General features: G+C 45.2%; 2 protein-coding genes across 6 annotated transcripts in view; both read right to left on the reverse strand.

Moving 5' to 3' along the window:
- arhgef12a (Rho guanine nucleotide exchange factor (GEF) 12a) overlaps positions 1–10,503 on the reverse strand; it is a 60,762-nt gene extending 50,259 nt beyond the window's left edge. For all 4 annotated transcript variants that reach the window (XM_062521842.1, XM_062521841.1, XM_062521840.1 and 1 more), the window contains exon 1: positions 8,862–10,503. In XM_062521842.1, coding sequence (XP_062377826.1) covers positions 8,862–8,893 — 32 coding nt within the window. In that variant the 5' untranslated portion in view covers positions 8,894–10,503. The remainder of the gene's footprint in view (positions 1–8,861) is intronic.
- A 1,132-nt stretch (positions 10,504–11,635) lies between these two features.
- The window catches only part of tlcd5a (TLC domain containing 5a), a 4,266-nt gene continuing 901 nt past the window's right edge, over positions 11,636–15,000 (reverse strand). Inside the window, exons 1-3 of one of the 2 annotated variants that reach the window (XM_062521049.1) lie at positions 14,678–14,881; positions 14,289–14,488; positions 11,636–13,033 (exon numbers count right to left, since the gene is read on the reverse strand). In XM_062521049.1, coding sequence (XP_062377033.1) covers positions 12,492–13,033; positions 14,289–14,484 — 738 coding nt within the window. In that variant the 5' untranslated portion in view covers positions 14,485–14,488; positions 14,678–14,881 and the 3' untranslated portion in view covers positions 11,636–12,491. Of the gene's footprint in view, positions 13,034–14,288; positions 14,489–14,677; positions 14,882–15,000 lie in introns of those variants that run through there. The other variant, XM_062521048.1, reaches the window with a different exon arrangement.

Here is a 15,000-nt window from a genome sequence, read left to right on the forward strand (position 1 = left end):
CCCACCCGCAGACACGTACAGACATATATTCATACAAACACCTAAATACATGTTTAAGTGAAGACACCAATCCCTCTTCCCAACGCACAGGAAGTAAACCTGTATGAAAAGCGCCAGCAATGCAATCTGGTGCAAAGTGGGACGCACCCACACACACATAGACAGCTGCTGAGACCGCCAAATTGTTGCATTATTGCATCTGTGTTTGTATGTGTGTGTGTATTGTGGCATTAATTAATCTTTGTGTGTGAGTGTGTGTTTCATTCTCTAGTCTGCTTGGATTCCTATCTATGTCCAGTCAGTGACATTATAGCATAGTGGCCACACAGCAAACTGGAGGGTTGTGAATGAACCCTGATGACAAAATTTACATCACTTGGGCACTAGCAGACCACCACGTACTAGCACACACAAAGTATAACAATGGCCTGGACACACACACACACACACACACTAAAACACAAAGTATAGCACTGGCCTGAGGCAGCAGTAGCATCACACATCTCTGACTGAACTACATCTCCACTGCTTAACACAGACAGCTCTGAGAGTGTATTGCATTACTCTCTCGCTCACACACACACACACACACACACACACACACACACACACACACACACACAAACAGAGACACACACACACACCGAAGCCGTCGGGAACACCAAGATGAAGCTCAAATTAGATCACAGCCTCACACTGAAAACATTCAATAGCCTTGTGCCTCCGCACCGCCAAACAATGCACCGGGATAGAGTGGGTATTGTCATATTGAGTTTCATTGTTGCCATCATGTGGGTCTATTACATAATAGCGGCATTCAGCCTAGTTAAATGCTATGGAGATACACGCACTGGTGTGCTAGTCACCCGCCATGTAGACACAAACTTGACAAAAAATGACACAGAGACAGTTATGCTAGTTGAAAATGTCTTGAATGGAATGAAGCTGCTCCCATCATGCTAGTGACCATTTAGCACATTGTCTAACTAGCCTAACAGTAACCATGCCATTGGTTAAGGCTCCATTTCGGAAAGGTCTTGTAAGCTTGAAAGAGTAAGGGGTGACATACAAACGGAGGATGGGGGCAGGGGTGGGGGAGGGTGGGATCTCTAGCGCTCCCCATGGGGTCAGATTTGCAGGATGCTTCAGCAGAAAACGGGGACAGATGGCTTCCGAAATGGAGCCTTGACCAATGGCCTATGATTGGAACACTGGAGACTGCAGATGCCTTTGCACTTATGCACTCATAACCTGAAATTCATCACGGCGTGTTTGTGTCCGTGTGTGTGTGCATCTGAGAGAGCGACAGGTTTTACTGTTTCAAAAGGACCTCACAATGAGAGAAGCATTCCCATCACTGTATTTCTCACTGTAGGCTAATCCTTGTAAAGGCCATTATCCCTCTACTTCAATCTGCCCCTATTAGGGCTTGGGGTTACTTGGTCCTGCCTCCCCTTCTCTGAGCCGATGGATCTGCTCTCGACACACACACACACACACACACACACAGCGCTGGACTTGGAAGTTGGTCAAGCATGACTTCACCAAGTAATCGTCTCAGCCAAAGGCTTCATTATCCAGTTAAGCAGCACTTAAGTGGCTTACTGGAGGACCTGTCAGCTAGGCTAACACACACACACACACACACACACACACACACACACACACACACACACACACACACACACACACACACACACACACACACACACACACACACACACACACACACACACACACACACACACACACACACACACACACACACACACACACACACACACACACACACACACACACACACACACACACACACACACACACACACACACACACACACACACACACACACACACACACACACACACACAGCGCCCCACGGCACTACCGTAAAATACACCGATACGGCAGTGGGTGCCCCGCTCCAAAGAAACACATCTTCATCACCACACCAAAATCAGTTTTCATCAGAGTTTCAGGAGTTTTGTTGTTGGAAAACATCATGTAAGCACAGATAAGCACACACATGCACACAGACGGACAAAAACAGGCATACTCCACTCTCTGACCAGGGAACTTTCAGTCTCAACATGTGCCCAGTCTGAAGCCAAGGAATCCCCCCCCCCCCCCCCGCCAGCCACAAAAACAGACAACTCCTCCTGACAACTAGAGAATTTTCATGAAAAGCACCCATAATGCCTCTTCAAAAAAACCTCTGTCTCGTGTCAATCTTGTCTCTGTGTATCTGACCACACCTGGGGTGGCTGAGAAAAACAAGCTTCTGAAACACGTGTAGAGCCTCATTCTGGAATAACAACTTTAAGTCTCTTCTTGAAAAACACCTGGAGTGTCTCGACTCTGGAGAACACCTTAGATGTCCTTCAGACGTTTCCATGGCACCAGTGGACCAGAGCATGAGCCTCTTTAATCCTCTCTCACACATACAGTAAAAGGGGACCTCTGCCACGGCTTCAAGATCACACACTCTCTCTCTCTCTCTCTCTCTCTCTCTCACACACTCATACACACACACATACACTCACACACACACACACACACACACACAGTGAAAGAGGACCTCTGCTATGGCCTCAAGAACACACATACGGAGATGAGGGGACCATGTTCAATCTAAGCAGCCATACCATGAGAGAGAAGAGGGGAAATGAGATGGGGGGAAAAAATAAATCACATCTAATCAGCCTCTGCAGGCAGGCAGGCGTGCAGAGAGAGAGAGAGAGAGAGAGAGAGAGAGTCAGACCTCCCATCATGGGCTAGTGCAGTAAAGATCCATCACGTTGAGCATAGTGCGGGCGGCGGGCCACCGCTACCGCTTGTGTGTGTGTGTGTGTGTGTGTGTGTGTGTGTGTGTGTGTGTGTGTGTGTGTGTGTGTGTGTGTATGTGTGTGTGTTGGCTCCCAGGGAAGACAATCCCATTAAATCACTGGCAGCCCAGCCGATCCACTGGGTCCATCAGGTCCACTGGCACTAGGCCCACCTTGCAGCAGCACCCTCCCCCCCCCCCCCTCTATCACTCTCTCTCTCACACACACACACACACACACACACACACACACACACACACACACCCTTGGGCAAAGACCTGCCCGCTCACCGGGACCAACAGACTCCAGGAAGGGGGGTTGTAGGTGCACAATTCACCAGAGGGCAATATGTACATGAATGAGCAAACAGACAAACACAAAGTGAGAGATGGAGAGAGAGAGAGAGAGAGAGAGAGAGAGAGAGAGAGAGAGAGAGAGAGAGAGAGAGAGAGTGTGTGTGTGTGTGTGTGTGTGTGTGTAGGACTCAGGCTTGTCTGCACATGTGCCTTATTTATAATAAACAGAAGTGAAGATTAATCTGCCATCTGAAAGCAGAAGTCCTCCCTCCTTCCTAAGGCCAGCCTGAACTTCAGAACTCAAACTGGTCCCACACACACACACACACACATACACACACCAGCAGAGAGCTCACACTGGCTCCAGCAGGCCCAGACAACACACTGCTAATGCCTTGGATTAAAGGGAGTGTCCTCGAAGCACAACACACCACATTGATGTGGGCCGTACCCCTTCACAATACCTGAGCAACAGAAAAGTGTGTGTGTGTGCGTATGTGTTCACGTGTGTGTTTTTGCGTGTGTGAATTTGCGTGAGTTTGTGCATTTGTGTGAGTTTGTGTGTGTACGTATTTGATTGTATTTGTGTGTGTGTGTGTGTGTGTGTGTGTGCATGAGTGAGTGTGAGTGTGTGTGTTTGAGTGAATGTGAGTGTGTGTGTGCGCATGCGTCTCTGTGGATAAAAAAAAAAATCATTCAGAGCATCCAACAGCTGCTGCTAGAGCAAGGTCCTCCCTCAGTCTTCACATCACAAACTCACATACTGTAAACACACATCATATGCTATTTTACACAATGTACATTGGTACATTTGATTGCAACTCAAGAGCAGGACATATACCCCACCTAGACCATAATATCCTTGCTTTGTCACTTACCTCACCTAGACCATAATATCCTTGCCTTGTCACCTACCTCACCTAGACCATAATATCCTTGCCTTGTCACCTACCTTAGCTAGACAATAACATCCTTGCCTTGTCACCTACCTTACCTAGACCATAATATCCTTGCTGTCACCTACCTAACCTTACCCAGACCATAATAGCCTTGCCTTGTCACCTACCTTACCTAGACCATAATACCCTTGCTTTGTCACCTACCTTACCTAGACCATAATATCCTTGCTTTGTCAGCAACCTTACCTAGATTATAATATACTTGCTTTGACACATTGAAGAGCCAGCGTTTTGTCTTGAAAGAAAGACATAAAGCGAGTGCTGTCTGGGTGACGTAGTAGCCACTCTTAAAGCTTGTGAAGAGCCTTGCTGATGTTAGCGTACACACATACTATACAGCCAGCAGTGTTGCTGTTGGTAGGTCTGACGAAAAAGGGGCCGAGTGAGTGAATATTCATGCCGGGCCCAAGGAGCGCCATAACTCATGTTAATGTTCCCGGAGCCCAAGAGGTTTATCTGCAGCGCATTAGGGGCGGCGTGCTTCTGTTGCATCGCTAATGAAGTTTTCACTGGTGAAGGGGCATTAACAGATGCAGAACAGGGCTGATCCAGGGACACTCGGACTGGCCTGTGCAATTGGCATAGATCTGTAAGTCGCTACTCGCTACTAGGGATAAAAGCATCAGCTAAATGCATGAGGAAGTAAGCAAGTAAAGGAATGTCTTGATATATTACCAAACTAGCCGACATGTGCAAAAGCACATGTGAGAGACCAGATACCTTGTCCTTTTTTATTATTTGCTTTATTTTTAATTTCATTGCTTTGTGAGCTTCTGTTACGTCTCATTCTCTAAGCATCTTTATACTTCAGGTGAGGGCATTCATTCACAGATGATGTAATGTTTTGGAGGACAACACGCCGCTGTAGAGGCTTGATCTCCATCTGGAGATGGACCAGGGTAGCAATGGTCTGCCCTCAGGTAGTCTGCAAGTACAGCATGAGGAATATATTACTACTGCGGGAGCAAAGTGTGCAGTGCACTTAAGTGTTATATGACATCATTCATGAGTGACTCAGTTGCAGCCAAACACACGGTTGTGTTTACAGCGTTGCTGGTAGTTACCAGGTAGTCCTCGCCTTCACGCACATGTACACACGCACGCACACACACACACACGCGCACACATACACCACATGCACACCTTACATCCAAAGACCTCAGACTACAGGTGTGGCCCTTCAGTCACCTTACAAGGAGGTCAGTGCTTTGTTCACACACACCATAAGGGACCGAGGAGAAGACGAAGGGCAATCAGTGGGGCTGGTGTGTGTGTGGGTGTGTGTGTGTGGGTGTGTGTGTGGGGGGTGAGGCTGTTGTATCTTCACTAAAGTGTCAGCAAGGTGTGAAACTAACCCTGCTGCAATCCTCATTTGCACAATGGTGTGAGCCTTTCTTGGGCCGAGGAGTCTGTGTGTGTGTGTGTGTGTGTGTGTGTGTGTGTGTGTGTGTGTGTGTGTGTGTGTGTGTGTGTGTGTGTGTGTGTGTGTGTGTGTGTGTCTCCTGACCGCACCACAACACAGGAATATTTTCCACACATAATGATGATACAACCACAAAGTGCAAAAGGAAAGTATACAGCAACAACCGGATCACAGGCAGCTTTAACAAAAAAAAAAAAAATGCACCTTGGCTTGAGCCAAGCCTCTGATACTATCCACTTTCAATGGTTGCTTCACTTATTTTCCACCATTTAAGCCTAAACGTGCATGTGTGTGTGTGTGTGTGTGTGTGTGTGTGTGTGTGTTTGTAAATGTCTTGGTCCTAGCGTCAGAGGAAAGCACTGTAGGCTAGTGACTAGCAGAGCTCTCTCATTAGTCAGCAGGAGGCCTACTTGACTCAGCACAATAACAAGGCACAGCTGCCGAGAGCCATCTCAACGCACACACTCAACAACTCAAGTCCTCCCAACATCAGTCCAACTCAAAAATATAGCCTACCATTCAAGGTCTGATCATCAGGCTTACTTAGTTTGCCATGCTTTAGCTTGTAAATATTGCATAACTACTTTATAAAATAGACACAGGCTAGTTTTTGTACGATATGAATTGACAATGCAATGAAATACTAACAATGTGTGCGACAAATTATGTAGTGCATTCCGAGAGTTGTGTTGAACCTTTCAGCTTAGGGCTCTAAATTATCGCAAAACGTAATCGCAATATGAACTACAGCAATGATCTAATCACAAAGACTGCAAATAATCCTTTATCTTGTCATATTTATGATTTTTTACAATCATGTCATCTTCTTTGACCACGCCACTTCTGATTGGTAAGCATGCTTAGTGCGTGAGAAACTTCGCCACTTCGGATTGGTGAGCATGCTTAGTGCGTGAGAAACTTCGCCACTTCTGATTGGTGAGCATGCTTAGTGCGTGAGAAACTTCGCCACTTCGGATTGGTGAGTTTCAAAGGGCGTTTTTCCGACCCACCGAGAACGCGTTCTTGAACCAGTTCGGTCACACACACACACACACACACACACACCTTTTTCAGGTTTGAAAAGTATGAGGGGGATGACCTGGCCACTGGTCATCAGGAGCAAAACACACAGCCTCTGTGTGTGCAGAGGAGAGCCCATATGGAGCTGACAGGAAGAGCACTGTGGAGCCACGGAGGAACAAGCTCAGCATGAATGCACTTAATCGGCTGCTCATAACTCTAATGGAGAGATTGCCACACTAGCTAACAGCAGCAGACACTGCACAGAGAAGAGGAGAGGGGAGAGAGAGGAGAGAAGAGGAGAGAGGGAAGAGGGGAGGAGAGAAGAGAGGAGAGAGAGGGAAGAGGAGGAGAGAGGAGAGGAGAGAGGGAAGAGGGGAGGAGAGAAGAGAGGAGAGAGAGGGAAGAGGAGGAGAGAGGAGAGGAGAGAGGAAAGAGGAGAGGAGGAGGGGGGAGGGGAGGGGAGAGGAGAAGAGAGGAGAGGAGGAGAGGGGAGAGGAAAGTCTGAGCTCATCCTGCCTGCAGCACCCAACCTGCCTGGACTTCACACACATGAAAACGCCATCACTGGATCTGGACCACAGCTCGGAAATGCAATCCATCAATGGATCACATAAGAGAAATACAGAATCACAACTGAAAAGCAGACCAACGAAGACTAAGGCATTGCTTGACTGTGGTCAGTTTTCTCCAATCCTCTCTGTGGCCTTGTATTACTCACAGGACGACCACTCTAATACAGTTGGCAATCAGACTGGACTGGATCAGGACTCCAAAACATCATAATTTACTGGATCACAACTCACTCAATCAGCCTCGAGGGAATGGAATAATCGCTCCCGTTTGGTAACGGACAAACACTGAATGACAAGTAGCCCAGTGCTCGCTCTCACTCACACACACACACACACACACACACACACACACACACACACATACTCCCCCCCCCTCACTGCATAGAGGGAGGGTGTTTCTACTGTGCCCTTACAGAAGTTCAGCCTGTCTCGGAGGCAGCAGTGAGTAGCTGGGCGCATCTCAGTAGATCTGTCAGCCTGAATTAGCTCAGGTGGTAAAACTCACTCTCCACACAGTCTATCCACTCGCTTCAGTCAGAGAGACAGCATTTGTGTGCAGGCACAAACACACACGCACAGACATGCACACGTGCGCGTGCACACCACACACACACACACACACACCCCTGTCATTCAAGACAAGGCATATCAATTCGTACACATTCACTCATTTCAGCTAAATCAGTCTGAAAGAACGACACGATGCACAGCACAAACGCTCTCTCTCTCTGCCCTCTGTCTCAGGTTGAGTACAAACTTCAATACGCTTACTCTCCGTCGCTCCCTCCTCTTGGATGTCTGAGACGGCACACATTAGCTCACTAATTTCCCTCTGGGTCTGTCTGAGACGACACACATACACACCCACTTCAACAGCCTGAAGCAGTACTGTGCCGCACCTACCTAGCCACACACACACTAACACACACACACACACAGAGAGAGAGAGAGAGAGACCCCGATGCCACTCTTAATAAGTACCAGCTGCAGGTGGAGTCAGGGTCACTGAGGCTGAAAATCACATACCACCATCACTGGCTGGCCATGACCCGCAGGCCAGGAGCTCACAGTGTGTGTCTGTGTCTGTGTGTGTGTGTGTGTGTGTGTGCGTTTTCTCGCCTCTAGGATGGATAAATGGATGGAGAAAGAGAGGGGGACGTGTTCAAGAGCAGCACACTATTCTATTAAATCCTCCAATTGAATGTGTTTGGGTCTGATGCGTATGGATAAAATGTAGGGCATGTTGCATCATTGCATTTGCAAGAAAAACATTAACTGACCAAAAGCAAAGTGTTATCTTCATAACATCATCAGATCAAAGTATGATTTTTGCTGTATCCTGAGACACAGCTGTTTGAGGAAGCAGACATCTTTTTTCGAAGATGTTATTTAGGTTTGCACAGAAATCCACACATTACTTGAAAGAAGGACTAAAACCTCACTCCTCCCTTTGGTGTAACTATGCCAGTATTTTTGTCGATAGTTATCTGGTAAAGTTTGATCTCAAAATGCTGCAAGAAGGCAGATGCAGCACCAGCAACAGCAACAACAACATGACTCATAAAAACAGACAACCCAAATTGTAAGTCAGATAACTCTTTGCACTGCAGACCTAAAGGCCGCAGAATTCCTAAGGGACGCTTAACCCATCCATTACACATGATTATATAGCACACAGAGACAGGAAGACTACTGCTGGGTTGGTCTACTTGTTTGCAGTCATGTCAATAGGTGACACGGTTTTAAAAATCAAACTCACTCACCTGTCAGTGATTGTGGGCTGTGTGTCACTCATTGGGCTTCCGTATCTACTTTTCCAGCGGTTTACATCCAATGAGCATCTTCACAAACATGAAGCAGTGCACCACTTTCGCTGTAAGGTATCCCTAACATTCGTCAATGGTGACGTCCGTTCCTTCGTATTTGAATCGTCCTCAGATGTTAATTAGCAGAAAGTGTGGAATAAATGGCAAATCTATGAACGCGCTATTCAGGATTTATCGACAGGTGACTTTCGTGTCCGCGTGTGCTGGTATTCGGTTGCATTCGGCAGCTGGACATACGTCAGAAATGCAAAAATGAACAAGTCCAGCTAGCTAGCAAGCTAACAAATCAGTGGAGACAAAGTATCAAAATATTAATCAGTCGGCAATAAAACACCGTTTGAACATAACAAAATATAAAAACACAACTATAAGTCTTCTCTCGAGCAAGAGGAAATAAATAGCTGACAAAAGTAAGCGTAATTTGCGGTAGCTAGTTGGTTATACTGTCAATTCTTCATTCCCTGATAATCACGCTCCCGTCGACGCCGTTATAATACTGACAACACCCGCATTTATCGAAACCTTAAACAAAATGTGCTTTGATCGTTTCCAAAAGATACAGTGTAAATTGTAAGCGACTTAAACCATCAGTCAGCAAAAAGTCATTAGCATAAAAACACAAACTAAACACATCAAGTGGGCTAGCTAACGCTTCGCGGGACGCGTCTCAAATCAGCTGAAACTGGACATTTGTATGCTCCTTCCAGTCTATTCAAACGTGGCTACCGAGATGCTTCTCCAGAAGTCTTAAATAAACACGCTACTTGCAAACTTTCCACCCAGCTGGATGTTTTGCAGCTAGTTTTAGCAACAGCTTGCTGTTGTCTTCATTTTCTTTTACTTCGATAAATTAACTTAACGTTAGTTGTTTCGCTGGTTACTGTACCTCGCTAGTTTGATATCACAGGGGTACCGAATTTAATGAGTGCGAAGGACCAATTCCTCGTGACCATGAGAATTTAAGAACTTTGGCTTTAAAAGAGGGGAGCAACCCTTCAGTAGAAAAGTCACAATTATTCCAACGAGTAGACGCCAGTAACATTACACCTCTGAATGGAGTAACGAGGCCTCTGAAATTTTAGGAGAGCTAACAGTTAACCTAGCTCGCTAGCAATAATGTTAGCCTGAGGTCTGAAAAATGGAGAACCTTTTCCCCAACCAGGCGTCCCAAACGCGTCGAATTAAAACACATCAGTTTTACGATTCTTTGTAAATCCAAAGTAAATGAGTCCTCTGAACTAAATCAAACAATACTGAAATTCAAGCACCGAAATGTGTTTCGCTGCATTAAACTGTTTGTCAGTATCCTGGTTTGAAACTTTGCAACAATAATCCCAAACTCCAAATGTAACGTTAGCTAGCTATCTATAAACCACATCCATGAAAAGCGTGTTTTCCCACAGAAATTCTCATGTAAACAGGTTGTTCTTGTCAGATATATGCTGAATCCAGATTTGTGCGTTGCCTCAAAAGTCCTTTGATCAAAACAAAAGCCCCAAAAGTTAAAACTCAGCCGTCTGATTGCTCCGTGTCCATGTTTTCCGAATTGGGCCGTTCTGACTTGTTTTCAGTGGAATCTATTCACCTTCAGCCACTGGCCGACTAAAAGCTAGCCAGTGCTACAAGTTAGCTCCGCTCTCTTAAAGCGGCATAAATGTATCAGCTATGCACCAATGGGCCCCCTACATACAATCTAGAAATACACAGACAAAGCTTACCCGTTCGTTTTACATAATCAAATGAAGTAGGCACGTGTGCATATAATGTTTAGTCCTCGTTCATGTGTGTTTGTAAGCAACTATCTATCTATAATATATGTTTATTATATGTTCATATATATATATATTGACAGTTTGACTAAAGGCTATATCTTGTCTTTTAGTCAAAATACTTGCCAGTAGGCTATGACTTTTTTTTTGCATAATGCAGCTTTGCAAATTCATGATTTTCCCATCCTTTGCCGCAGACAATGAACTTAAAACACACATGAAGACTAAAAGGTGTAACCTGTATTAAAAGTTGAATTTATTTGCAAGCCAAACTTGTTTTATCTACTGTAACTACTGCAACTAAGCTATATAGACTATTTAAATCTCGACCTACTCTGTTATTTAGAATAGTTGTCAAATTGGCATACAGCAGGGATTGTTGCATTTCATGAAGAGATAATCAGATGAGGATATCTTGCTGCATATTACCAAAGCTCTGGATATTATTAGTGCCCTATAGGGCACTAGATATTATTATTCGTGTTTGCCATCTTGTGGCCTGTTATATGTACTGCACTTCATTATCCGCACTGCTGAGTAATTAACGGTCTTTCATTTGATTAAACCCTGACCTGTTCAGAGTAAATAGGCCTGTATTGACCAGATTGATATTTTACTCTAACTCTAGCACACGCAGGGAGTTGTTCCATGGAACAGGACCATCACACGTTTGCTGAAGCACTGTTGTGATGATAGACAACCACTATCCTTCTCTCCAATGTCCAGAAAGCAGTCCAGTCATTTTCCTTCCTTCTCCACTAGCACATACACACAGACACACACACTCTCTCTCTCTCTCTCTCTCTCTCACACACACACACACACACACACACACACACACATACACACACACACACATAGGGATACACACGGACACTCACCCACATATACTCAAACAAAGAGAGAAATTGATTTCTCCAATGACAAAGCCATTGTGCTCTATTTGTAGTGCAGAACTCAACAAATTCTTTATTCTGCAAGCTTTGTTTTTACAACAATCATAAGTATTGCAATATTAAAATTACAGGCATCCACAATCACTGCAGTATTAAAAAGGCAAAAATGTCGATTTTACCAGTAAAAACAGTATTCAAACATCTTTTTAACAAAAGTTGTCTTTTAGATAATTATCTTGAGGACATTCTACATATCACATAATTAATAGCTGTCAAACTGCATTAATTGAAGTTATCAAACATTGTCCTCTTGCACAATGCATTGATTTCCCCCCCACTTTAAATGACAAGTACACAGACCATTATGTAAAACATGTGTCAGTGTCTACTGTCATAAGCACAACCCCTTTATAGCATTTTACTCTGGACCGGGTCCAACTTTGATCTGCTTTGAGCAGCCGCATCAGGGCCAGATCAGAGCCACATCGGGATTTCAGGACCCCCCATCAGGGCTGAATCTCAGCCAGATCCGCCCTAAACTCGGCTGTTCAGCAAGGGGGCAGCTGAGTGCAGTGCAGTGGCGTTTTGAAATGCAGTCTGGCACGCAGTGGGCAGCTTTATTTCTAACGTGTTGAACTATGGCTCATTTCTTACTGCTTCACTCACTCCAGTCCCAATGGACAGACACAGAGGGCCCCAGCCAGCCACTCCAAGGTGCAATCTGGGCTATTCTGCAATAACATGGCCCACACTTACATGCTTCTTCATATCTCTCAAGAAACATGAGACCATGCATTGTCCACATTTTGTTTCAATTATCATCATGTTATTTAAAAAAATGTATGTCTTTCTTATTCTCTGTTTTTAAAAAGTCTATGAGGAAATGGCAGGTTTGAACGTCCTCAGTCTGTCTTTGCGTGCGGCCCATTGGCCTCGATCAGTTTGTCTTTGGTCTTAGCAGCCCGTCCTCGTCCAGTCCAGCGGCGGTATTTGCGCATGGTAAACCGGGTAATGTCCACCATGAACACCCAGCTGAGCGCGTACATGGCCACGCCACCGCACTTGATGATGAACTTGGGCCGCGGCGAAATGAGCTCGCAGTAGAGCATGTTGGCGCCCACCACGACACGCATGAACACAAAGAGCAGCACGAAAGCGACATCCACGACGTCGCCGAGCCAGCTCTCGTAGCGGCCCGTCTGCCGGAGGAACCAGCGCGCCTGCAGCAGCGGGTTGGTGATCTCGCTGCCGAAGAGCACCGCGCATGACTCGATGCCCGACTCGCCAATGCTCAGTGTCAGGATGATGCCCAGAATGCTTATGGTGTGGTGCGCCAACATGACGAGGCCCTCCGTCTGGAAGTAGATGCACCAGCCCATGTCAAACAGGAAGTAGCCCAGGCTTATCACCATAGCGCTGGCCTGCAGTGGTGTGGTCTTTGTACCTGGAAACCATCATCAGAGACAACAAGACAAAGTTAAGAAGTTAAGAAGAATAAGTTCAAATGAAACAAGACCTTTGCTTAAATAATACTGCTAGTGCTATTGTAGTTATACAGTTATAGAACCAGAAAATCCTTGTGGTCTCTTGTCCTAAACATATGCTGTAAATATCTACTGATTCCTAGAATAAGCTCTATGACTAGAGTTCTTATTATCAATTTGAGATGGTCGACTTATGACGCTGAGAGGGATTTATAACAGAGACACAGTATTGTGCAGCTTATAACTGGGTGTGTGTGAATGTTTCCAGAGGACTGCAACCTCTGACTAAGGACTAAGGTTGCTTACACACTGGGTTTGTTTAAATGTACCCGAGTGTGATTACTCCCCCCTAGCCTTGACCCAGCTGGTCTCCATCCACATTACATTTTGGTATGAGGATCAGGGTCCATTTATGTCATAAACACTAGCGTTTTTCTTTTTTTTATCAATATCGCTTGGCCATGTCGCAAAAACGTGTTGAACTGTACCCCAGATTTCTAGCGGACCCTGATCAGGACCCGGGGTTGGTAGACTGCGTTCACATTAGCAAAAATCACCCAGGTAACCATTGCTTCAAACAAGCTCGGGTTCGGACCAAATGGTCTAGTGTGAATGTAACCCAAGAACAAAATATAATAGAATTAAATAGAATAAAATCATATTTCTTGCCACTAGTCATTTTTTGACAAAAAAAAACCCTGAATCGTGTTATTATTTTAGGAAGGTGACGACACGTTAATAACATACAGAAACAAACAGAGAATTATCTTTAATATTATAAAGTGAAGCACTGTATTAATATTAAAGCGAAGCAGTATATCAATCTTGAAGCAAAGCAGGGTATTAATAGAAAAATAGTAGTACACATTTTGCACTGATAACATATATTGCTAATAGAAAATGAAATGCAAAAATTACACAGGTAATTCAAATACTGCTTTGTACCTATGGGAAAATGCCTCCCTTACCCATCCAGGGTGCATGCTAACTGTTAGGATTTTACCTCTGTGCTTCAATATTGTTTGCACATTGATAACTTTTTAAGTTTTCTTATGAGTAATACTTCCAGGCTTTTTTGAAACTTTTACCCAAATTTTCAAACTTCACCAGGTCTGAAAAAAAATATTTCATGACTCCATACTCCTCCAGACCTGCATGAGCACCCTGCCCATACCATGATGTCTGTAGAGTGGTCTGTATTTCTCTGCATCTCACCTGGATGACTGAAGGGCCAGGGTCCGTCCACATAGCCGATGTAGGCCGTGATCCCCACCGCCAGGAGTCCATGGGCCAGAGTGACCAGGCGACAGTTCCACTCATATCCATGGGAACCATTTGAGTGGCAGAGAAAAGCATAGAGGCTGATCCATCCCACGAGGCACAGAATCACTCCGACTACCAGCAATGTCATCTCGCTGGAACAGACACAATACAGCACTTAAGCATTCACTCAGAAGGGCCTCAGCTCACAATCTAGCTCAAATACACACTCATAGTAGCCTACAACAAACACACCATGCCTACTAATGGACTAACTAACGACCACACCTATCAAATGCAATCTATAAAACATTCCTTCTTGTATGACTCTGAAATTCCTGTACCTTCAGCTCCACCCCACAGTACATGAAAATGCCCACTCATAGGCTCCCGCGTCCAAACGCTCTCCTGAGTAATCCTACGTGTGCACGACAGCTTAGAGGTCTTCAGTGAAAAGTAACAGGTCTTTCTGTGGTAAGTGTTTCACAGTGACTAGGGAAGGTCCCAAGTGGATGGGGCTGAGGGATCCTGGGTATTGGGAAATAAGGCAGCTGCCTGACTACAATGTCAAAACTAGTGCAAAAGTAGCTTTACTATGTTTGGAGCTTCCGCCTGAGTCCACAGGGAGAACAGACACACAGCACTGAACTGAAACTTTCTTTACTTT

The sequence above is a fragment of the Sardina pilchardus genome, chromosome 19, assembly GCF_963854185.1.
Source record: "Sardina pilchardus chromosome 19, fSarPil1.1, whole genome shotgun sequence".
NCBI lineage: Eukaryota > Metazoa > Chordata > Actinopteri > Clupeiformes > Clupeidae > Sardina > Sardina pilchardus.